Here is a 26,842-nt window from a genome sequence, read left to right as displayed (position 1 = left end):
GACTACTCAGAAGACAGTAGGGATGAAGAGAGGTATTTTCCCTGCTGGTTGATGAAGTAAGAAAAAAAGTTATCTTCCTTCTAAAAATTGATCTAAACAGCTTTGGAGGCAAGACAAACATGAAAACTATGATCCCAGCACACAAGATAAAAGCCCCTTCACTGCAGTTATTTATTAGCCCTTTGTTCTCTTACTTAATATCTAATTGCCCCATGCAGGTGACACAACAGACCTATTGGAGATTAACATATCTTTTTGAGCTACAATAACATTGTATTAGAACAGAGTTAGTTTGCATGTTTTGTGAGTAAAAAATTACTACATAGCTAGCACCTTTCCTAATTAATTGCTTCATTAACGGAAGTACGTTACTAAGCTTCAAGGAATATTGTTAACACATTAAAAATTACATAATAAAAATGAAGGCAGCTGGATTTTTGCTGAAAGTCAATAAAAAGTCAATTCTTATCAAAGCAAGTACTGCATCTGGCAGTGACAGACTGAAATTCCATGCATTAATTCTAGAGTGTAGAATGAATGCAGGATGTTTTAACAAACACTGAAAACTATTAGCAGGTCGATATTTTGTTGCTTAAAAAGTTATCATGGGGAAGGACATTTCAAGAGACCCAACTTAAAGACCTTAATCATATAAAGATTTGAATGGAAATATATACTGTTCCAAGTGTTCTTTTGAATGATGATTTCTAAGAAAAAATTGGTGACTTGGACCACTGGTTGCATTCCAGAGTATTCAGCAAATCTGTCACTTGCACCTATTCTGTACTGGGATGTGCTACGTATCATCTGAGATTCCGGTTGTGTGAGCTTTATGGGGAAAAAAATAGTAGAACGTACATTGGTAATGACATGCTCCATTACAGAGTAAAATGTCCACAGTGCATTCATTTCAAGAAAAGGAAACGTAAATGTACAAAGCACATAGGAAATCCATTTCAACTCTTAATCAAATTCAATGGGTTCAAACCTTGATGGTCCTCTAAGAAAGAAAAGAGTTTTTATCCCAGCATGGATGGTCGTTTTTGTTTAAAGATTTTTTTGACAAAGCCTTCTTACTCATCAGTCAACTGCATTGAGACTGTTACTTTTTTTATATCCACCCGGTTTCTCTCAGAGTTGCAAGATTCCCTCCTTGCATGAGCCTGATAAGTGCTCAACATCTCAGGCGAGAGTCATGCTTAACTCCAATCCATGCCAGGAGGCACTTGCGCTCTTGCAGGACTACTGCTCTTGCTGTCACGCCAGTAGGCAGTAAACATACTTGTCACAGAGAAAAAGCCTTTCTATCCTTGTCAACAGAAAGCCAGCTGCTGACAAGCCCATTAAGTGCCATGCCACAGCATCCCTGGTTCATCCCTATCTTGTTTTTCTAAATTCATACCAGCCCAGTAACAGAAACTACTTTCTTTCATGACTCAAACAGAAAACATAGGCATTATTGAAAAAATCTCCAGCCTACCTGTTGAACAGTCTGAACCTGTCCACTGCGGTTCACAGCTGCAGAGCCCCGTGTCCAGGAGGAAAGTCCCGTGCCCTGAGCACTGCTCCTGGCACACGGGGAGTGATGTCTCACAGTTCACGCCACCCCAGCCCGTGGAGCAGTGACATTCCCCTTGAACACACACTCCGTGGCCAGAGCACATCGGATCCAAGCAGTCCTCTGGAAAGCAGGGAATGTACAAGTTAGAGCATAAAACTTACACTTTTTTAGTGGTTTCCTACCGAAATACAACATCAGGCATTCAGATTAATTGGCTATTTGCACAAAAAGCATCCAAACTGAAACAATGTTAACAAAGGCAAGGAAAAAACAGAATATGCTAACAGCTGTGTAAAAGTATAAGCCCAAACCAACACAAGAAGCAAGCACGCAGACTGTTAGAGGTCACAGCATTCTGCTCGTCAAGGATATTGTCTTATTTTTAAAATGCAGATTCTCAAGATAGATCTATTGGTCCAAGTCCATGAAGTCTGTGCTCCAGTAGCAGGGCTAGGAAAGAACCGGAGCAATTAATAATTACTTGTACAATTGTGCATTGTGTTTCCATTTGGGTATTTGCGCTCTGTGTTTTTATTTACATCTGGGGAAAGAAAGACTTACTCTTTCATCTTCCTGTGGAAAGTTATCTCTACAGCTGAAAATCTGATAGAAAAAAAAATGGCCACCCACTAACCCCAAGCAGTGAATATCTGACTGAATGCTTGCTGTAAAAAAAAAATAATCTCATACACTCATAAAAAGTATGTGCTGGGCAATTGCAGATAATGAACAGATTCATAAAAGTCATAATGTAGTGATGAACAATTTGCAAACAGACAAAGAGCTAAATTTGTTCTCAATTTGGATTAAACTATTTCTAGTGAAAAATTCAGGAGCTCTGTAGAAGAATTTAAATCAGCTAGTTAGTCCTATATAATCAGCATATTCTTTCATAAGCCCCCAGCATTTTTTTAAGAAGACAGATTTAAGCAGAACACAGCCTGCCTTCTCTGGAGGCTGCAGGAAGCCTGCGGAGCTGGAAAGGATTTGGGGGGTCTGAACATAGGAAACAATTAGCCAAAAGCTCATTCATGTTAGATCATGCTTCAGACTAATGTTAAAGAGGCACTTGGAAAGTTCTTGCATGTATTTTTCAAGTATCTGCCCAAGCACTGCTCTAATAATTACACTGTAAATGTAACAAACAGATCTGTGCTACAGGGATGAGGAGATGCTCTCTGCTTCAGTAAGGGAAGACTAAATATTTCAGACGTGGAGATAAACGGCCTCCAGTTTATAGGACCTTTTGACCTAAGAATAAAGAAGTGATGCTTTATCTTTTGAGCTGCTATGCCACCAATTTAAGATCTTATTTCAAGATTTATGTTGTATCTTTTTCAGCCTTCCAGGCTGGTGCACAGCACAATGTAATTCCAAAAGTGAGGAATCAGTGTTTCTGGACAATACATACCTTGCTAAGTGCAGGACAAAAACATTCAGCAATTTTCTCTCGATCCTGAAACAGCTCTTTATTCTGCCAGTCTTTTAAAACTGAGTGACTCCATAAACAGTTTAAAAAGGATCACCCACTTTAGTAATGATAATCTGATGACAAATTCAAAGGACTCCCCCACAGCAATGAATACATGTAGCTACTAGTGTTCCCTGGATAGTGCATCTGTTACTACGTCTGCTATTTTAACAATACGGCTACAATATTAAACTCATATTTACATACAATAATGTAATCTGAATTCCTGGCAGAATTGCTTCCAGTGCTGCAGAAGTTACTCTGTACAATACAGTAAACTGAACAGTCATGTCACACACACACACTGTTACAATAAAACCCCACTGTACTTGGTTGTGCAGGTTTGTTTCATCCACTCTATTTCTATATAATGCCACCTTTTTTAAAATTTAAATACGCCCCTTACTTTAAAAATCCAATGTTTCAACACTCTTAGTTTCAACAGCCGTTTGAGTACATTTATCTTAAACTTTAAAAATCCAATGTTTCAACACTCTTAGTTTCAACAGCTGTTTGAGTACATTTATCTTAATTGTTTGGGGTTTTTTCAGCCGTTTTGCATGATCACGTTGTGGCAAGAAACAAAGCAACCCAAGACCACAGGCAGCCGCTCACCAGCTACAGGCTTGTTCAGCATTGTGGCCTCAGTGGGTAAATCTGTGCATTATTTGCTTTTTCCCATTTGGGTTTTCTTGGGTTTTTTTTTTTTTTTGTCCATTTCTGAAACTACCAGCAACTGAGTGTGTCAGCAGCATTCTCTTGATCCTCCCTTTAAAAACTGTACCAGGTATGTCAAATCCATCAAATCCATCCTGGATATTTTTCTGACTAGAGAATTCAAGCCACATAAAGAACCTCCTCCGTGTGCTACTCAAAACAATTACCTAAAATCTATATAGCGGGAAGTGCAAAGTATGCTGTCACTAGCTTCAGGCTAAGGGGACTAGTGAAACATCACCAAATCAGGGCAAGCATGAAGGAGGGTTCTGCTTTCCGAGGCTATGCACAGAGGGAGAAAGTTAAAGCTGATGAGCTATCTCAGAAATGCTAAGAGGCAAACTTAAAAAACCCTGCTTCTTTCTATAGATGCGGGCAGAGACACGTTGGTACTACGATGAGCATAAGTACAGTTACTTGTCAGGATTCCCCACTTTCTAGTAGCCAAGCCTTAAAGGATGCTGGTTTAGCACCCTCAGCACAGGCTCACAGTAAAATTGACAAACGACAACAGAAATACAAAGTATGTTCTGGTAAACAGACTGTTTCCTGCTCCTTTGGCTTTATATTGTCAGTATGTTCTTTGCAGAAAAAATCTAAGATGTAAGAGAATGAAGAAAGGGAAAAGCAGATTACAATCTTCTGATCGCCTTGGAGAACTACCACATCATATTTTGTTTAAATGATCTTCTGACTGCCTTACCCTCAGCTTTTGGCCAAGTAAAAAAGCCTGCCCGGGCTGTCTGACAGTGTGTGCTGAGGGACCGAGGCTCCTGGTAGCAAGAACTGGGGCTGCCAGCCACCCTTCCTGAAAAAATATGTGGAGCCTGAGAGAAGAAACAGGGGGACAAACAGATCAAGATGGTCTCACAACTTTCATAAAAAAAAAAAAGAAAAAAAAAAGGAATCCTTTTTGCTGGGATGTTTTCCAGGAAACTTTTGGAGAATTGAAAATACATCGCTTGGTGAAAGGCAAAAACTCCCACCCAGCTCTGTTCTTGCTACTGAGATTCAGTGGAGGGAAGGAACAGAAATCCTCCGAGAAGTAGAGCTCTCCTCAACCAAAGGAGAAACTGAGTATTTCAGAGGACTGCCCATGCTGCAATTATTATATAGCCTTATCACACAATGTTAAATAATTTTATTCTTTTAGAATAAAAATGTGAATCTTGGAAATGGTGTGATCAGCTTCCATGACTGTTACTGAGTCCCGAGTGCCTTTACCTTTGATAATTTTCTACCTTAACATTACTCTCTACGAGACAGTAAAGGTGCTTTTGGGCAAAACAGTACTGCTTCAGTCAGCTGCTCAGGTCTATGTGAGTTCTTAACTACCTTAAAAAAGGTTTGGAGATTAAAGACAAAAATCAAACCCCCCAACTATAGAGAGGAAAACTTCACAAACCTTCCTCACAAATCTCTCCTTTGTATCCAGGGACACAGATGCAGACGCCCATGATACAAGTACCGTGGCCAAAGCAGGTTGGATCAATACACTGTTCTTCTGGAACATCACACTCTGGTCCTTTCCACCCATTTCGACACACACAGTGACCTTTCTCATATTCTCCATTTCCACTGCACAGCACCGGACAGGAATCTGAAGAGGGCAGATTGACCTTTTTAATGTATTTACATACTTACATAGATTAACATTTATAGCATTTCTTGTTCTGTAAAATGGCTTATCCAACTCCAGCCCCCCACCTCCTCCGTTTGATTCGCGGGTTGTCACAGGCTGAAACCTTCCAACTAGGGCAGTGCAGCAGTAATACGATGTCCTCATCTCCTCAGTCTCATTCCCTAGTACACCTTTAATTTTGACCTGAAATGGGGCTTCTTAGAAGATAAAAAGAATTCCCTCCCCTTGATTGGCCTCTGCAGTACATTTGCAGTGATGCCTTCTTACGATTTCAGTAAGATGAATATTTCTTCCCTGTGAACTGAAGCACGATACTGCCCTTTTCTTCTTTCTTCTAAGCTGACTTAACATTCCTGAAGTCTCAGCTGTTACTGACATGCACGTAAATGAGCGATGTGGAAGCTTACTGTTACAATCCCCTATCCATTTCTGAGCCAATCAAGCTCTTAAAACATAAAGTCAATCCTAAATCTGAGGCAACACTGGAAAACTATGAGAACTTCCAGACACCACAGGCAGCAGATGACGGATAATACCAACAGAAATATCTAAATCAGAAATAAGCTCACTTACAATCTTTTTAGCATGTTTTTTGCCCCAATAATGGAAAGCAGCCTCTAAGCTGCTTTAGGTTTCTTTTCTACACTCTATTCAAGTTAAGACCACAAAAGCATTTGACGGACTTACAGAGTTTTCTCCAAAGTGAAACTGCCTGTCACTTTCAAATACAGAAAACATTCTGCTAAGCTAAGACACTTACTAAAAAATACATTTTATAATCATGGAGTGGATGCGAAAAGAGATGGAGGAATCTATTAACTCTGAAAGTCAGGGAGAGAGAAGTGGTTGATAGAAATTTCCTACGTGTGTGCTTGTACTGTAGCTGCCATCTGGCTGGAAAAAGGAATTTAATCTCCTTTAATCACTTCCAATCTTTGCAAGCCCAACAGTCACACAGCATAATGATGATCTCTGTCATGCACCGTGGGTCAGTTAGTATGAGATTACCTTTTGCACAATCAGGACCAAGGAATCCCGGGAAACAGTGGCAGTGCCCCGAGATACATTCTCCATTCCCATTGCAATTAGTAGAGCAGTCATCCAGGATTTCTGTTTATTCAGAGTTTTGCACAAAGAAAAATACAAATCAGTTGAATGTGAAATGAATGGCATCTTCACCTCACTCTGCAGGACACATCTCAACATACAAAAAGGTGCAGAAGCAGTAAAAGGTCCATTTTCATTCATAGGGAGCATAAAACAAAATTCCTGTTCAAGCAGCTTACAAATATTAGATTTTGTCTTGACAGCTTTGAGATAACAGGTGCATCATTTATATTACACTAAAAAGCTTTTAAAGTAAGTGTTCATGTAAAATTTACCACCATTAAAAGCACTACAAGAACCAGAGTATTTGCTGAAAAATGTCCACCTTAAACACTTTTATTGCTGAAGTAATTTGTTTGAAACCTGTTTATAGAGTAAATTGCCTTCTATGGCATTCACTTGAACCGTGTGAATTGAAGTCCTTGGAAGAAGGTAGGATTTTCACTTCTATACAATCAGATGGAAAAAGAAAAAAATAGTCTTTTTTAACTGATAAAACTCAATGCAATAAAGGACTAAGAACTAGATTTGAAGAAAAAAAAATCACTTTCAATTCTGATCTTAAACTTGCTCGTGTTTTATCACACAGCTTTGGATAGTAAGCCATTTAACTTCACACATCTGGGGACAAGCTCATATCTGCAAATGGGTTAGCTGTTTGACGTAAAGAATATGAAGCAAATCCAAGGCTAAGATGCTCCCCCACGGAGCAGGTCCTGGTCAGGCCGGCTCTAGGGCTGAGGGTCTCTGCAGCCCACCAGGTGCTGTGCAGGACAGGAGAGGGGCTACGGAATAGCGGGAACCGAGGCTGTTTTGTGGGCACGTTCACTAATAGACATGGGGAGGTACCTCTGGCTCTAGGAAGATGGGAAACACGGCTCCTCTCCCACAAAATAATGACAGTTGGGGGGGGAAAAGAAGAAAATCCAAATCCTTTTGAAGTGTATCTGTCCATGGCAAATGATTTGGGAGGAAAAACGTTTCTCAAGAAAGGGCATAGTATTGGAATATTTAATCTAATCAAATCTGACATATTTTACTCAAACATAACTTCTCAAAAGATGGATTATCAGGGCATCCTACAACTAATACGAACAACTGAAATAAGTTTATTTTGATCTTACTTATGGGCACTTGGACAGATAAGGATTGGTTCCTCTTGAAAACTCCTACTGTTATTTAAAAACATTCCTTTTGGGCTATCAGTTTATACCAAAAAACAGGCATTTGACATGTGTCTTTTCATCAGCTATCCCCAACCTGTACACTGATGTCTGTTTGAAAGTCAAAAAGCTCATTTTCAGAAGTTTTTTTCACAGATATGCTGCTCGTTATTAATTTTTATATATTACTGTTCATTATCAACTCTTCTCTTGCTCTATGTGTACACTTGCCTGTCTTGTCAGTTTTCCAGAATCACAAGGTAAATGATCCCTACATTGATCTGAAACGAAGAATTAATGATTTGAAAAGTTACCTCCCCTTGATGCGATGTCCAGTTGGGGTTGGCCTTTATTCATTCTAATCAAATACCTGAGGCACGCCAGGTTTTGCATGCAAATTACCCCCCTCAAGGGAAAGTCTGATGGGAGCTTTAGCTAAGGTGTCAGCAAAATCAATTTTGTACATAACTAACACTGAGCAAGTTGAAATACTGTCTTATGAGGAGGGCATGACTGCTTCACACAGCCAACAGCAGCGTACAGCAGAGGTGCATCCGAGCTCTTGCTCTACTCCAAGGGTTTCAATCTGTGGTCCGGGTTGATTCCTTTGTCGTCAGAGATGTCAAATAAGACTCCAGCCCAGTCTGGGGTAAGAAGTATGGCTCAAGGTGGTGCTTTTTTGGGTTTTTTTGGTGGACCCCCCCAAGAAACAACCAAGAACCGTTATGCAAAAAAAAGCTTAAGATGATGATACACAAGTTGTGGAAGCACAATAGCTAATACTAATTTCAAATGCATCAGCGTAGATTCTTGCAACATAAACCCTCTTTTCCTCCCAAAATGTCTTCTTGTGGCTATTTCTGAGATTAAGTATAAGATTCCTGCCTGTGCTGTGTGGCTTTCACTGCTCCCCTCTGTAAGACCCAGCCTGGTCTGCTTATGGACCAGAGAAGGGACGGGCAGCTTCTTTTTCAGTAAATATAACAAGAATCAAACCGCAGCATTTTTTTTTTTTCCCCTCGAGAAGGCATGCTACTTAACAATGAAATATTGGTTAAACTCTCCCACATAAACAGTGCTGTCTTATAGTAGAAATAAACAAGGGGGCAGGTCTTTGGATTCTGATCTGGACTGGCGTTTGGCCAGGTCTTATGCTTTTCATAGAGCATCAGCGAAGATGCTTCAGAAATTGCTTTAATATTATTTTCTCATATGGCATTGAATAATGACATTTTTTTCTTGCTTGTAAAAGATGCACTTTTCTGAACAGAGCAAATATGAACTTTACACCAAAACCAGTCCTTACAATACTATTTCAACTTTTAAATTATTTTCCTGCAAGTCCCTCAGAATCTTGGTATTTGAGTCATATCGTCCTGCTCTGCAAGGTGTTTACCACCAAGTAAAAATAGCATCCAATTGTTCTGAAGAGCAGATGGCATGTCCATTACTAGTAAAGACATCTTGCTAAACATATGGCAGAACAGGTTAACTAAAGGGCATAGTGGTTAAAGTCTTGCAGCAAAGAGAGACTGTCATAAATACAACACTTTACCTAAATTTAAATTCCAAAGAAACCTTAAGTGTAAGCGCCGCTCACTAACAACACCTAGAGTTGCAAACACGTCTGTCTATATGTTTTTAAAAGGCAGTAGGGATCTGATGCCACCAGGACACTGTCTCCTGTATTTGCCTTCTGCGTTCCAAACAAAATGGTGCATTCAAATAACTGTATAAAACAACACCACACATCAAACAACAGTCACAAATCAATCCACAAAAGCTGCCTTTCAGATTTTCTAACCGAGTAGAATACTGGAAATAAGAACTTCAAGCCTGGATAATTTTTGTAGGATTTATGATTCCCATGTAAACAGAGAGGGCAGACATAATCTCCTACTTTGAGCAAGATAACAACAGAAATTACTCGAGCATTTAAGCTATCGTATAAAAATGTTAATGCACATGCAAACTTCACACTTAATTAATTTGATAGCATCCATCTTTAATACACAAATATTGCTATTTGTCTAATATTGGCATAAACATGAAGTTGGTCCACTGAGGTTAATTAAACCAAGCTGAAATAAAACATGTTTAAGAGAATGCTTAAGAGAAGCTGGAATCAAGGTCAATAATTTCTTTCTGAACAGAGCTTTCCGATGGAATAACCAGAATAACAATTTTATTGTAATTGTTCTTACCAATCGCTGTAGTTAGTACAAACACTTGCTCCACTTTCTTTCCATCATTGTAGAATGCCATATGCCAAGCTCCTTGATCCATATACTCAATGAAACCTGTCTCTTGCAGTGATGTTAAGATCAGATTCCTGGGAGCTTGCTGAGGCTCTTCTGAGTTTTTTGGTTCCTGTTTAATTAACTGTTTTCCATCCATCAGTTTTACAAAATCAAACTGAAATAACAAATGAGCCAAAATTAACCACCTGGCAAGCAAATTTTTATGAATCTACTCTGCATGTCTCATTCAAAGAGGAAGAAACAGTTGCAATCTTATGAGGAATTGCCTGACTGACTAAGTATTCACCAGTGTGAATAGGGGTAAATTCAGACTTGCTGCACTAAATACAGCAGATTTACTTCACAAACTACATCTCCTTAATGGGAATAATTCCAAAATTGCCAAGCTGTAGTGCCTACGCTACACAATGATTCATCTCAAGTGCCAAGAACAGATTAAAGAACCTATTGTTCTATACCAGATTTTTAAACGCTTGTCCCTTAGTATCAGTATTGTGTATCAAAACCTAAATACACTTTTTATTTATGTTTAATTTTATTAATGCAAGTGAGTATCTTTTTTTTACATGGAAGTTCTTAATACTTAACTAAGTTGATGTTAACAACTTTAAGGGCAGTTAAACTCAAAGCACCAGAAACTTAAACCTTTCTATGAATCCTTGTTCATGAACCGTGTATGTTTCTCTAGGTTTTTCTAGGCATTCTGGTTTTCAGCAAAGTTTTGCTTCAGCTCAACTGAAGACTCAGCTTCAATTAAAGTCAATGACAGCTAAAAGCACATATTTCTAAGGTCAAAACTCTCATAAATAATTTTTGAGATGCGACTAGATGATCTCCAGAGGTCCCTTCTAAAAAATCTTTCCATGATTCTGTATATAAGTTTATTAAACTCTATGGAGGGTCATCCTTTTATAAGAAAGCTGAAAAATCTATTATCCATAGAAATGACAGCTTCATATGCCAAATATATTAAGCCTTAAAAAACAACAACAAAGAGGTTGACTGTGACCAGCAATATTGCACATTCTTACTGCCTAGCTAGGTTTTCTCCTGCAAAATCCCTAGGAGTAACCAGAAATAACTCTCATATTAGAAACCAGAAATGGCTGTTTGGGTTTTTTTTTCTTCTAATTCTTTATACTGACTGTGTGATCTGTTTGTTTTGATGAAGTCATAAAAATATAAATACATTTTTCAAATGATCTGCGCTATTTCATCCCACTGTCCTCTGCAAAGAAGATGCTGGAGCTACGCAGCAGCACAGTCCCCACCTGTCCAGCCGCCTGGACAGGCACCTCTCAGCGGTCACAACTGCTGACCCTTCTGGGGTGACACTGTCCCTTCCTCTGGGACAGCGTGGTTTGGGGGTACAGCTACACCTCGCTAAAGGGAAGGGATAAACAGCCTGCTTTTTGTGGTTACAGCCAGTCCACCCCTGCCGCCTAACTAGAAAGGTTACTGTGAACATTCGTGTCCACTGCTGTTTGAAAACGCCAGCGTGACACAATCAGTATGATTTCTAATTACCTGAGTGTGCGTTGGTGGAATGTTTCTTCTGCCATAAATTCCCAGCAGAGAATCCTTTGCCAGTGAAATGTTGAATTTCAGGTACATGGGGTGATGTATGGTAATCTGAAAGCGCCAGAATAAACCAGGGGGGATCGTCTGCATAACTTGAGCTCCAATCTCAACTTCTCCTGTGTCTATGGCCCGTCCCTTCTGAAACACTGATTTTCCAGAAACAAACAAAACAATCAGTTGTGTATTCCTGGTGGGTGAAGATAATAGGTCATGAGGTATAAATGTGTCTCAGATACATCAGAATATATTGAAAATAACCTCTAAACAGAGGGCATTTCACTGAAACCACTGCATTTTTTACTCAACAAGTTGAAAAACACAAACAAACCTGCATGCAATATTTGCAATAACAGGCATCACAGAGCATTTTTGCCCTGGAAATCTTGGAACATTTTACTGAATACAAAAAGGTAGAAGTACTGCTGCGTAAACCACGGTCTTTACCTATCAGCTATGCAAAGAAAACCCATTCAACCGAGAATGCACAGAGAGAGGGCAGCGGGAGATCTTCCTCTGGCACGCAGCTCAGCCTCCTGCCCAACGGGCACTGCATAAGCTACACGAATGGACGCCAGTGAGGACTGAAAATCCATCAGACCTGGTAGGTCGGAGCACATGTCCAAAGCCTAGATTTCGGTTAATCACCATTTCTAATGATTGTATTATGGTAGTGGTAATCTAGTCCTGGAGAAATAAAGAACATCTGTTTTGGCTTGGTCTTTCTGCATGAAAGCGTAACAGGGGCATGAGGATAGGGACAGGCAATCTGAAGAGAAAACTGGCATAATTCCATAATGCCTAACAATAAATTTGCAGACATCTACAGTATGTAACTTCACACATGGGTATGAGAGAGCTGAAATAGAAAGGGAAATGGAATGCATAAGGAAGACTTTGCCAAACTAAATTGGAGCTGGCTTGCTTTGCTGGCTTATGTCACCATCTTTGTGTATTTTAATGCCTGTCTGTGATCAGCATCGTGACATGCTGCAGATCGCAGACCCAGTCCTGCTACCATCTAGGCTAATTCCACTGTAGGCTTTTTAAAACTCTGACTCGCATTTCCACACTTTCTCTCCACTGGAAAAAAAGCAGGATAGTGTGCTGCATCGGAGGAAGAGCCAAGAGACGAAGACTGCATTCAGCAGCCGTATCTGTTTATGTTTCATTTCATTCCGGTATCACAGTGAAGGACAACAAGGAGCAAAGTGACTGGAGCCTTTTTTACAATAATGCATATAAATATCTAATGCAACATAATGTACATGAAATTTTGTAAATTGCCACTGGAAATGAAAACAGCATAGCAAAGCTAGGGCCAGCTTCTTCCTGAATGTATTAATAACAAAGATCCTCAGTGGGATCTTACATAGGCTTTAACTAGCGTAGGAAGTACTTAGCATTCTTAATGAATAGAGATTTAATTTACAAGGCAGAAGCAATTCTCAGGGTACTGGGTCTTCCAGGTTTATAGCTGCTTTGTGTCACCAAACCTACAGCAAGAACTAGGAGCTGACTTTTAACACCTTATCATATAAAAGCGTCTATTTTTAAAGCACAGAACGTGTAATCTAATACTCTAAAAATACACCTGTTACTTGGTTTGCGAGTTAAAGTATTTCCAAATTGCTGCTTTTACAATGTTCAAGGTGAAACTACTTCTGTCTAATTTGCTTGATGGAAAAAATCTTGATATTGAGTTTTGAAAAGAGAATTAAACTTCCTATGTTGTGCAATGAAAGTGGATCCCTTCCCACCCCGACCCACACAAGATCCTACTTGGCTGATGTACATTTAAAAACATTTTCCCCTATTTCCAGTACTCCAGAGATATTAAATCTTAATGATTCTTTGCAAGCAATTACCCTGGGTTAAGTAAAACACAAAGGAACTTTTTGGTGATATTGACACACGGTAATTAATGTGATTCAATTACAAGACGGTAGAGCACTAAGTAAAAAGTCAAGGATACAGTATCATTTTTGAAGTTAATGGCATTATTGGTCGGTGTTCAAGGTCCTTTAAAATACAGTAACTGCTTCTTAGTTTGTTGAAGTGAGAAGGCCTGTTTCTTTGTTGAAAATAAAAAGTATTATGTCTTTAGTCAGGGAGTATTTTCACTAATTGATGTTATCAAATTATGCTGAATAGCACGTTAGTGTTGCTAGGCTCAAAATAACGTATGTCTGAGTTTTTCCACACTTGGAGGAAAATACCTTTGCTTTAGTAATAATTTTATGCAAGCTTTAAAAAAAAAAGAGATTTATTTTTAACCAGATTTATTTTTATCTCCTTACACAGCAAAGAAGTGCATGCTGCTGTCTGCAATGGTAACATGAATATATATATATATATAATTACCTACCACCTACTGAAAGTATGCAGTTGCAGCACCTCTACCTTTCAAACCCTACTTTTTCAGACAACCACATAGCATGAAAAGGCTGCTGTAAGAGCTGTGTCTGAAGTGCATGTTTCATATTGACTGAGCCACTGTGCCTTCTTTATAGAAAAAGAATTCAGCTCTGTTTCCAAGCTTAATTGAACCAAACAGGTATTTGGCTGTACAAAAAAGGCATCTGAAGATAATGCTATCATACACAGACTATCCTTGTATACTCCCTTGCTCTTTCTTGAAAAAGTCTGATAGAAGATTTTAAAATTGCAGTGCTGCAATACACGTTCTGCTCTTGTGCTAAAAACATCTTTCTTATAACAACGTGTTGCTTATGATAAAGTATCATTTAATTATCTATGTTCAACTCCTTGTATGGCTCCCAATCTTGCCAAATAGTATTGATTCTTCCCTATTCTTTCTAAGCACACTTTCCTTGCAAGTCTAAAACAGAAGATAGATTCCTAATCACAGGTTTCTATTGGCTTCAAGAAAGTAAAACTCTGAACAGCGTGGTGCCAATTATCTTCACAAGAATGTACCCATATGCTGATTATTACTGATCCTGTAACAATCAATCTCCTTGTACTCCCCTGGTAAATACTAGCATCAATAGGATGTCTCAGTTTTTAATCACATTACTACATATTAAAATGTTAACTCATAGCCGTGGGTCAGTGTGTTACAAAGTGACTTCTTAAAGAAATCTGACTTGCTGGTTTGCAAACTTGATTTCCATTAAAAGATTAGTTAAAATGTATGCTGTCAAAGTCTGGAAAAGCATTCTGCGCTGCTGCATTGAGTTGGGAAAATGGGAGGTCTCAAAATCTTGACAGTAGTGATTTATCCCTGTGAAATCACACCAGAGGATTCAAGTTTACAGGCAGAGTATCAACCTCCTGTGGTTTCCTTCTGTAGTGAAACGAGTTAGCTGCCCATTCCCAAATCCTTCTTCCCAGCACATCTACACAGAGAATTTGTTATGAGCACTGGGAATAAAATTACTGATATACACTAAACGTGATGGAAAGAAATAAAACCAGCAAAAATTAGCTGTAGCCAGACTATGCATGTGCTGATGCCTGGTACAAAGTCCACATGATTTTTCTTATGTTTTCCCCAGTGTGTACTCCTTGTTAGCATACACTCTGGATTACAGCTTACCCCCAGAAGGTGAAAGGGGAAAAGAGGGACAACAGTCTAGCTATATTCACGACTGACCTCTGAGACTGCTGGATAAACCCTTAGTGAAGTGGCTCTGCTATCCCAGCCCTCTGTGCTTCAGTGTTGGGGGGCAATTATGTAGCTACAGAAGATGCTAGGATCGCCTGGGGCAAGGCAGGTGTGGTTTGGTTTTTTCCCTACTGCACTGAATCTCTATTGACTCACATACTCTTTTCTTTGTTTTCAAGCATCTATTTTTAAGATATTTTTTTTTTATGTTTTCCCTGCACATCCTCCTTTGGAAGCAAAATGCTTTGGAAGAGCTATTATTAAATCTGTAATATATTGACAAAATGATTTAATGCAGTGGAGAAGACCTATTTGAGATATTTTCCATGGTGCACCAGGACAAAAATACAAAAGTGTATAAAACATTTACTGCAATTCACTACCACTCCATTCTAAGGGACTAAATAATGGATAACAACATCATTGACTCCTCACATATATTTCTATTGCTTATTTATCTAATATGATCTCTATCCAGTTGTGCCACATTGATTTGCAAGACTATTGATGTGAGATGTAATCTTCCTTCTGGAGGGACTAGGGCAACAATGTCCCACCTTGTCTCATATTTATAGTCATAGATCTTGCCTGGCATAAACAAAATCAGACCACTGTTCTGCTCTAAAATGTGGAAGCTCTGAAAATCTTTATCATTGCAGAGCTCTCAGTACAATTTTACGCTCTTCCTAACAGCTGGAAAGACTAGCATTCCTATTCTACTCCCATTCACTTTTCTCTGGTCTAATCTGATTTATTCCCTTTTCCTGAGTATCATGAAAATGAATGGAGGTCCACCTGCTTCTTACAGTCAGAAAGCATCCCCGTGGTGGTCAACGGGAAGCATGGGCCAAAGCCTGTAACCAATACTGGAGTAGGTGACCTAATGACATTAAATGACAGGGCTGGAGAGAAAGCAGCTGTGCATCCCAGAGACATTCCGCGCTCTGTTCCGCACTCCTGGCTGCGCAGTCCACTCACTCCCATGCCAGGTCTGGCATTCCTTTGCCCCTTCAAAAGAACTGGTTCAGCTGCTTACATGGCAGAAGACTATTTGCATTTCTTAAAGAGGCCATTTTCTGCTGCTGCAGTGAACTGATGCATCTGGGCTGTGCGTGAGCCAGTCCCTGCAGCGGGCATGGGGATGCAGGGAGCCGCCTGGGATGGGAGCTGCCCCCCAGCCGCAGGGAGCCACCAGCCTGGCTCCAGCCTTCTGGGAAAAACTCAGGAGATTCCTGCAAGCTGCCTTACTGCAGCCAGTTAAGCCGGGATGCGGCAGGATGCTGTATTTTAGCTTACACCATCAAGAACTGGACACCTTTAAAAGCATTAAGATTTCTACCCCTCTGTATATTCTGACCTGTGGCCACAAAGGGTTTCCCCTTGCCTAAGACTGACTTGGGTGTGCAAGACAGGCACAGCATCGGGCCCTTTGCACACACGGGAACAAGGCGAAGACGATCTCACCTCCCCTGTCTTAAAACAGAAGTCAAATGCCCTAATCTCTCTTCTCTCACAAAAGAAGGGTGATTATTTTGCCATTGAACATTACCTTCCTAATGGCTTGAGTCGGTTGCTAATTTCAGTGAGAGTTCTGCTATAGGAAACAATCTGGCTATGGACTTTTCATACCTATTTTAAAATTATACTAGAGGAGATAGAACCTGAACTCAAAATAACGTCAAACTGTAGCAAATACAGAATTGGAGCAGTAGCAATTTTTAAACATTCGTAATCTGTCTGTCTCCTCATTCACACATACCTTTTTTCTCCATCTTATCAGAAACTTTTCCCCCGATAGGTGAGTAAGTAGTATCCGTGGATTCTGTTCCTTTATTTCCTTTGCTAACTCCATTTTCGTATAGCTGCCCTTCAACAGGCTGTAGTTGCCAGGTTAAACCAAACAAGTGTACTGCTGCAAAAAAATGAAGACCAATTAATTGATGTCTAAGCTACAGCACCTTCAGTCAGACTAAGAAAGAATGCTATGACCCAGTTTCTGCAAAGTGAAGTATTGCTTCATTCTGTTAGTAATAAATCAGAATTTCAAGGGGTCTAATGAGCAATTTACTATTTTACCTTAAAACTCAATGTTTAATTAGTTTCCACACTTTCTTTTGGAGTTCAGCCAGGTCAGAGTGATGAATTTCTACAGCAGTTAATGGAAATATTTGCAATTAAAAGGATAACAGTTGAATTAACTCAATATTGTGTGACAGATCCTAATGCTACATCAACATTGTCCCTCAGCTTTCAACTGTCAAAGAGCTCAGTTTGTGGATTAAAGCACTGATACCAAGCAAAAGTTCTCACCTTTCCAATCTAGTTCTAAATAAAACTCTGCCCACCGCATTCCCAAACCTTTTCATTTAGGTTAAACGTTAGGAAAAACACTGACACCATAGATTTACTGTAGAATTACACTGCAGACAAAAAACTTGCTCTAGATCTAAAATATATGCAATTGTACTACAAAACATATTAACAGAAAAATAGTTATTTACATATGCACTGGGAAATCTAAATTAATCCTTTCATGAAGTTACAAACCATCCTTATTACCATACGTGGGAGCTGCCTAACCCCCTTGGCCCCCACAGCCATTCACCTTTTTTGCGTTCCTTGCTGTTGTTCTGGATTTGAAGGGTGGTAGGAGCAAGACAGCAACAGAGGATCTTATTTTAAGCATAATACGACAGTACTGCAGCCATTCCAGACAATTACCTAGGTCTTACTGAGGAGGGCAAATTCTTCCAGAGAAGAGGTAACCTTAGCACTGAAGTAACTCAGCAGGGAGGACTGATGACCCACTAAAGTACGGACTGCGGATACCCCCCACAGAGGAGCTGCAATTGTCACATAAAGAGCAAAACCTGAGTATCAGCCTCTTTAAGCCACACGCAGCAATTTGCACTGAGTAGGATCTGCCCACAGTGGGAGCCCAAAAGGCAATATACTTGCTCTTCCTGAATTGTGTAGGAACCTCAGAGACTCTCAGGAGAAGTCAGTGTGATCTAGAATGCATCCTGCATTTAGAAAGGACATCGCTTTCTTTTGCGCTTGCACATACTTTAAGGAAAAAATCTCAATACAAACAGGACACTAGATTCTATGATTCATTTTCTCTGTGTTTGCTCACAAGCCTCCCTTGCAGGCTGAAAAGTCAAATTATAAAGCAAAACCCCATCCCTCGAATGGGCTCCTGGCACGGGCTTGCCAAAACTACCACAGGAATGCAAAGCTGCCAATCTACAATCACGAATTCCAGATCTGTGCACTCCTGGATCACCCAGCTGCAGATGCATGACCCAAATCAAGCAAATGAGAGCGTTTCTATCAAAGTAGTGAGGTGAGGTGACAGTATTTGTGACACATTTGTATTTTTTTATATCGGCTTTGGATGGAGAGAGCCAAATATACTGAATTCTCAAAGCAATGCTTCACCATCAGGTCTGGGCTCTGGAGACACACCACTGGCCAGCAAATTCCCACTCCCCAGAATAGATACTGGACACTTACTCTGGTGTTAGTGGTGAGATCTCCAGCCAGAGACTTGCCTGGATTGCTTCATATTCTACCGACTATCTACGGATTCTACAGATTCATATTCAGTCATCAAGGGACCATGCTAATACTTTGAAAAGGCTCTCGCAGTCAGATCACACAGACCTAAGCTCTGATCTTTGAGCTTATTAATGCAAGGCAGATTACTTCAACGTACATAAGGTACAACAAAAATCAACATGCCTTGACATCTCTAGAGCAGGCAGCTCTTGCTCCTGGCTTGAGCTTCTCAACGTTATTATTATTTAAAGAGTTAAAAAGATCAAAAACGAACAAAGTTCAATGGGGTTGATAACTAATGAATGTACACTTCATTTATACTAATGCAAATAATTATATCAGCACTTGAGACAGATCAACACTAGAAGCAAAATGTAACTGCACACATCAATAAGCTTTTAGTGATTATAGAATCATGAATATAATGAATATAGCTTTCTTATGCTATTTCCATTGTTGCTATTATTCATTTCCTAAGATGGCATTTTCATGTGCTGCAGAGGGTACATCACAAAGCAAGGAGTGAATATGTAATGCACCTTTTTCCTTACTATATGTCTTTTCCAGATTACACACACTTTGCCTTTTGCCATCCATCCGCACCAATTCCAACAGTTTGTTTGTTTTGCCTTCCTTCAGGCTGGGGAAGTGCTGCTGTTTTTATAGTTCGTGCCAAAGCTTGGCAAGCTAGCAAAACTATTTGTATGTGTGTTTGACAGTCAGTTTCCTCCCTGACAAACACCAACTGCACTGTAGAGATGAGGGTCTCTGCCAGCCTTGGCCTTCTAGTCCATGGGAGATGACACAGGGTACCGGTAGAGCAGCTTAATGTTAAACAATGTGCAAGACTTGAGTGTTTGAACCCAACCAAATACACTGCTATGAAAATAAGGTCTACTTGAGTTAAAATGAATGACTTCTATCACTGCAGAAACCTGGTCATCCGGCAATCCAAAAATCAACCTGCTTCTCATTACATTAGCTATAGGTCTTAAGAAATTACCTTCAGAAATCCAGGTATCACTGGTAATAACCAGACCACATACACCAGGAAAGCCACAAATTCTTTTTCAGAATTATTATTCCCTGTAATTTTTCAGAATTAAAGGGAATAATAAATGTTTATTTAGCAGAAAAGGAGCCTTATCTTGCCTCTTCATTTTCTGTGATACTTTTCTTTTACCTAGGGTATACATAATTGCTACAAAGCTCGTGTTTCCCACAACACATGTATGTCATGTTTTAAATATACAGATACTTCACCAAGTAAGAGTAAATAAAACTTTCAAATCTCTCTCTCTCACATCTCTTTAGAAATCAGTAGGCATGTACTGAATGAATTAAAAAGCTCGAAGGAACTTTTAGTCACTCATTCTTTGATTTTTCTAGTGGATTTCTGGCTTTTGCTCTTCCCCTTTCAGACAAAAGGGCACAGAACATGCTGTGGCACTCAGCAGCAAACCACAATGTCATTTCCCACAGCACACATCCATTTTTAAGATTCTCAGCTGTATTTCCGACGTGTAGGGCCCAGGGATAAGACCCTACTCCACAGACCAAGTGGAAGATGACACCAATACTCTGTCCAGTTTAGGACTGGGCTGGGTAAAAAGCGGGGGGATTCACTTTCTGATGAAGGTCTCTGCCCTTTCCTCAAAGGTCAGCCTTCCACACTGATGTTGACACAAAAAGACCTTGACTGCAGTCCTCCTGAGGGTTGGCTGCTGACTAACAAACAGTCCCAAACCCCACCATTACGAATGACTAAAGATGCATTATTGGATGTAGCTCACGCTCCCACCGAACACAAAAAACAGCCTTTGAGGCCTGATGACTACACATGTACTACAGAAAAGGCAAAATTTGCTTTGGCTCTGCCTACCCGGCATTCCAGAAAAATTCTGCAACTAGTTACCCTGCATTTTGCAGCACCTACAATACCTCAGCTACTACTAGGGTGCGTAAGGTCATTGGTGAACTGCTACGGTTTCAAGCAAAAGCCAGAGACTAGCAGGCAAGTGGAGATGAAATCGCCAAGTTTAAGTTAGGAGGGGCTGTGGTGAGTCACCAGGAGCATCAGCCCATACCACCCCTCCTCTGGGCCTAACTGAACCTCTCGGCTGACAACTGAGCGCCGATACCCTCCCCGCTGGTAGCAACCGCGCTCCTTCACCTGGCAGCCTGGAACTTCCACCTTCATTTCTCTGTTTCCTTGCTTATTCCATCCTACTGCAGAGCTCATCTGAAAAGATATTCTTTCTTGGCTTGTTTGAACGCCTGCTACGTTCCCCCCTCTATCATTACGTTATTAGTTTGCCTTGTGCTATTTGCCAGTGGCATTCTGCCATGAGCAGAGCTGTACATTGCTTTCACAAAGGTGATCCGGAGGCACAAAAATATATCTGAAGGCAAAATTTGACCCTCTTTACATAATGTTTGGAGATAGAGTTAATATGATGTATGCCACCATACCTGTATTTCATTTATATTTTATTAGCCCTGTTTAATTCCAAGTTTCTGATAAAACTGCAACACAAAAATGGACATACACTTTTGTTTGTTTTTTTTAACAACATACATTATAGATGCTATTGCAGATGTGAAATCTGGAGGAGTCTGTAGTCAGTGGAGCTAAAGAGACTGGAGGATGCCACAGGATTATGGTGAAACTAAGGTTCTCCCTCAGACACCCTGCCCTGGCCAGCTGCAGCGGAGCTGCTCAGAGTAACTTTAAACGACTTCTCTCTCAAATACAGAAGATCCTACCCATAGTGCAGAGCTTTCCCCCACTAATTTACTATGCTGCTTAGACAAAAAATAGTTTTTAGGTACAAAACAGATTTATTGCAAAAAAAGATAAAGGCCTATATCTTTGTAAGTATAAGGCCAGATTGCTTACTTTGTTCAACCTTTAAATAAAACAAACTGACACTTTCAGATAAACTAACTCAGTCCCCGCAATTCTGCAACATACTCGAGTATGTATTCACAAATATATAAACATTTTTTTCAGAACTCATTTTGTAAACTGGATTAACCCACCATCTGCTACGAAGCCAATGATCTAATTTAATTTATTCTTATCTACCTTCTGTGTAAGCACAGCTTGTCAACTCCTGTGCTACATGTTTGGCAGAATATGAATAAGAGGCTTGGCTCCAGTGCCAAAGAGTCTCTCAGTAGTCAGAAGATGTCAAAAAAAGTCCTGTGCAATAAGTATTTATCAGCCTGCAAGACGAACTTCAGAGGACAAAAATCCTACAAATGCGAACTCTCCAAATTGCTGACCTCCACTAAAGGCTTTTGTTTAGCTTTCTCTGCTGTTTCTAGTTATTTTACAAACTCTCAGTTGACCATCCTCCCGAAGCCCAGACTTTAGAAGAGCTGTAACAGAATGTATACCAGCAGCTGACTATTGTTTCTGCACTTGACCTGACCAAATGCCAGAAAATTATTTTTTTTCTGTAACTGCTAGCAGGTTCTGCTTTTAAAACTGGATTTCACTGTGGCATGAAGCCATGGGTGCATCTGTGCCTCAGTTCCAGTACAGGTGAAGCAATGTGAAAATACATGAACACAAATAGGTGTCAGAATCAGAGTTCTGGCCCTCACCTACAGAAGAGGTGTTCTTTTGTAAGCTCATTTTGTAAATAAAATGCTATGCCACTCAGCTCTAACCAAATTTGAAAATTTGGGACTGTTAATATTTGATTCAGTCTTAAGAATCGTTTTAAAATCCATGTTGAAGTGCTAAGTTATTTTGGACCATATGTGGCCTTTCATGAAATACAGATTTTTCCATATATTTGTTACAGCCATCTTAACTCTCAAGCATTTTTCTCTTTCTCAAGCAGTCTTCTCTTTATACCTAACATATTTTTATACCTGAGAACAGAAATATTCCCTCCTCTCCTGCAATCCTCCTACTGGGATGTATAATGACTAGCTTGGTGTCATTTTTCATTACTGAGTCATATGTTAGACTTAGGAACAAACAAAACCTAATCTTAGACAACAATACCATGTTGTCAGGCTTTCTCCTCTGCGTATCTAAAGATTTGTGACACTCTCTCAAGTTCATCAGTAAGACCCAGGCTCAGAGAGAGCAGACACGGCGATTTCCAGCTGTGAAACCCTGGTGTACCTGTCTCAGTGAGAGCTATCCCACTAAGGGGTTCAACAACATGTCAGAGTTGCACATCTGCATCACAGCTTTTATGCACACCTGAAACCTTTAGCAATGTTTACTATACCATGACATTCTTCTGTGTAAAATCAGCATATTTTCCCCTTGAATGTCCTCTGCATCATTTCTAGTTCTCAGAGTTAGGGATTTCCGTTTTTCCTATTCCTTTATATCACATAAAGCTACGCAACCGTTATAAATCTAGGCACTGAGATACATACGTCCTTAAAATTTGGCCTGGCCTTTCCCAGTGTTGAAACCATCACTCCCCTACCTCATACACAGTGCAAAATGACAGGTCACAATGGCAGACAGCAGAGAGGTTTTAATTTCCTCACCCTCCATATAAATATAATTTAAGACCCAACACCCATCTCCAGTGCATACTCATAAATAGTGATAATATCATGAAGAATAGGGACAACTTCATATTCACACTTGAGAATTCATTTGTATATAAAACAGTCATTTTGTAGTCAGGGATGGTTAAATCTAAGAACATAGGATGCAATTTTCAGAGGCACTGAACATTTGCATCTCCTGCTGAAATCAATAGGAATCGTAGGAGTTCAGCATCTTTGATCAATAGGACCAGTGATTTGCAAGTCCAAATCAGCTGCTGATAAAATGGTAAGGTATCATGGAAGAAAAACGCTACTTACTAATGGGCTAAAAATAACTGACTAGATGAGCAGCCACATCAAACATTGTATTGTACATAAAGAAAAAGGTGTGGTTCTGAAAAATTATAAAGAAAACCCATTGTATTTCTTATTCTGCCTCTTGTATTTGCCTTGCTTTGAAATGTTGGTCAAAGTTCTTTAGTTGCTGATGGCTTCTTAGGTTTTTATTACAATGAGATTAAAAAAAAGAGAATATTTACTATACTATTCTAGGATTCTATTTTATAATCTTTATAGCAACACAGACCAATAGATGAACAGAGAGCAACAACTATCGACTGCACTGAATCAAATAGGTATGTTCTTGTCATATATGATAATCCAGAATCTATGTTATAGCCTTTGGACATTACTATGTACACAGTGTCTGCTAGTCCCCATCTTACTTACCAGATAAAGCAAACTAAAAAGTACTATAGAAATTTCAGTTTTCTTTCCCATACTTTCCCTTTGCAAGGGGCCACCTCTGTAAATATCTGCACCTAGACTGGTGACGTGGAGCCAGCTCAGTCCTTTAAACACCTCATGCCAGAGAAAATACAGGAACACATACCCAGGGACTTATGCATTTCTCTTTTACAATCAAAAATATAAAAACTTAAAAGGTAACTGGTTTTCAGTAATCTTCCCTCAAGATTATTATTTTTTTTTTTTTTTAGATTTCCACATTCATTTGCATAAATCTTTAAAACACACAGAGTCTGTCTGCCCTCCAGACACAGAGAGTGCTAGCAGGCAACTTTTGCCCATTTCACGTTGCTATTTTGTGAGCAGATAACTTGTTTTCCCTGGTCAGGCTCTCACTCCACCAGCACTTTCACTCTGCCCACTTCCTGCAGCCGTGGCCAGGCTCTCGGAACCGCTGGTGAAGCCGTTGGTGCCCTGGTGACACGCAGCATCACCTTGCCACCGTGGTGACATGCAGCATCACCTCGCTGCTGGGCATCCCAGCTGCTCACCTACTTTCCTGCCCTTTTTATGGGAAAATTCAAGCAACTGTGCCCCAGGTTGCCAGGAACGCATTACAGTACTCAACATATATGAAACTACAGAAGAAAAAGAAAAGTATATATGCCTTTATTCAGCATTTACAGCGTGGAGACCAAACCCCCACATTGTAAAGTGAGGGGTTTTTTTGGAGTAACTACTATGACTTTAGAACCCATACACAGAAATTGCTCGTGTTGAAGTGAAAAGATGTTTCACTTGATAAACTAAATATTATGACTAAAGATTTTCAATAGATCAGCTGTTACACAACCATTTACAGGGTCCCAAAATTACCGTCCATGTAATAGACAAATTTATTTCAGAAAGGACCAAATAATAAACATGGTGATTTTAGGTCGCAAGTGGAAACACGGAGAAAGATTATTTTTAAATGACTACTAGTAGCTCAAAGGAGAGCAAACAGGAAAGAAGTAGGTGTTCTCAAGTAAAAGCTTCTCTATTGAGCCTCACTGACAATAGGGAAAGACTGAAAAATAAAAGAACAAAAACATTTTGGTACTTTAACTTTTGGTTGAAAAGAAATCACAGCTTATAGCACCCTGGCACAGGTCTCAGTTCATTACAAATATAAGAGCCACTTGTAAATTTTTGATCTGGAATAAGCTTTGGGTTTCCAAGACTTTGGGAATGTTCCCAACTGAGGCTGAGATTTGGGCCTATTTTTAACAGTACCATGTACCTCATGCATCAAATGGCAGTAAAAGATATTTAAGAAAGCATATTTAAGTTATTAGATAAGGGGAAGAGAAAGCTTGATGTTAAATTTTGATCTACGCTCATTTGGCCTAAAATTGCAGCTCATTATAAGTTAATGCAGACTATATACAAGGATGAAAATAATTTTGCCTTTATGAAGTCTCCCTTATTCTTCCAGTAACAGCCACTAGGCTGATCCCAGGTGAAGTCTGTTCCTGAAATTAAAACAAGTTTTGTTTTGCAATTTGGACCCAAGTATGTAGGCCTTGCTCAGCCATAATGGCCTCTGACTTGAAGAAAACCTGCCTGGAGCAGGAATAGAGGGACCTGAATCATGGTGCGCAAATTGAAAAAAAATACTCGGGGGAGAGAAATTTCACTTTCAGTGTGTTACATACAGTCTGGTTTTGTATATTCAACTACTCTTATTTAAAACATGAATGCTTAAATTTTTGATGTGAAAAGATATGCAAATATGAAACCTTACAGAGCAAGCGAACTTTGAAAATAGTTTATATGCTATTATTCACACCCAACAAAAGTGAAAGAACTAAAGTACCTGACTCATAAGAACAACCCATGAACTTATTTAAATATTTAACCAACCAGAAATGAGCAGCATGAATATTAATGTGGAATAAGCTAACTAATACTACCTGAATCTGTAGGAAAGCTTATGCAACTGAAAAATTTCTGGGGCAAACATGAGCAAATAATGGCATCCTGGAAAATGTTCTGAACTAGAATTCCTGGATCAGAGATTTGTATTTTGCTATAGAAAACATAACTAGAAATACTAATAATTTATAAAATACAAAGACATCTTCATTTTACCTAGTTCTGCCCAACTGAAAAATCTTGTTACACTCTCTCGTTACCAGGTAAAGATAAACACAGACATATCTACAGGAAATTCATATAGAGCTTTTTAATCCATAGTGACATGGAGCACTTGGAGCCTTCTCAGGCTGATGACATGTAGCAGTATATCTCTAGAAAGTTGAAAAAACTTTGGTGGCAGACTGGAATCTAAGCAGGGATGATACAGGCAGTGCTTCATCCAGATAAAATCTAAATGGTGTGGGTGGGATATATATCTGTAGCAAACAGATGAGGCTGCAAAAATTATACAGCCAGTCCTAACTGAGGGCATATGCTCACCAGCTGTTATGTAAATCTGCAATTAATGTAGCTTACTAGATCCTCAGGTGCTTTCAAATTATCATACACCAGAAATGATCAGATCTGCTTTCCCATATGCATTAGATAAGGATGTTAGGAAAAAATCCCTCCTGATGACTATCTCACTGACAGCAACTAGAACTTCGTCACTATGCGACAACCCCCCTCCAAACCCTGAAAAAACAGTGGAAAACAAAAAAATGAGTGAAATGGTAATAATTTTCACCATAAAGACAGTTATTCAGAGAATACAGAAAATTAGTAGCCACTTATTGGTCCGGAGGTATCTGTACTTGTATCTCTGGACAAGTTTTACCAAGCACAAACCACTCTTTTAAGCAAACCCAGAGTTATTCCCATTCAAGATACAGGATGTTGGGAATACTCTGGCT

The 26,842-nt window shown here is 39.5% G+C and overlaps 1 protein-coding gene across 2 annotated transcripts in view; it reads right to left on the bottom strand.

Moving 5' to 3' along the window:
* Positions 1-26,842, bottom strand: part of TENM1 (teneurin transmembrane protein 1) — a 344,632-nt gene that overhangs the window by 123,405 nt on the left and 194,385 nt on the right. For both annotated transcript variants that reach the window (XM_037408500.1, XM_037408501.1), the window contains exons 6-11: positions 16,891-17,043; positions 11,450-11,649; positions 9,866-10,076; positions 6,400-6,501; positions 5,155-5,349; positions 1,481-1,681 (exon numbers count right to left, since the gene is read on the bottom strand). In XM_037408500.1, coding sequence (XP_037264397.1) covers positions 1,481-1,681; positions 5,155-5,349; positions 6,400-6,501; positions 9,866-10,076; positions 11,450-11,649; positions 16,891-17,043 — 1,062 coding nt within the window. The remainder of the gene's footprint in view (positions 1-1,480; positions 1,682-5,154; positions 5,350-6,399; positions 6,502-9,865; positions 10,077-11,449; positions 11,650-16,890; positions 17,044-26,842) is intronic.

The sequence above is a fragment of the Falco rusticolus genome, chromosome 14, assembly GCF_015220075.1.
Source record: "Falco rusticolus isolate bFalRus1 chromosome 14, bFalRus1.pri, whole genome shotgun sequence".
Lineage (NCBI taxonomy): Eukaryota > Metazoa > Chordata > Aves > Falconiformes > Falconidae > Falco > Falco rusticolus.
Note: the sequence above shows the minus strand (reverse complement) of the source record. Positions and strands in the feature narration are given on the sequence as shown.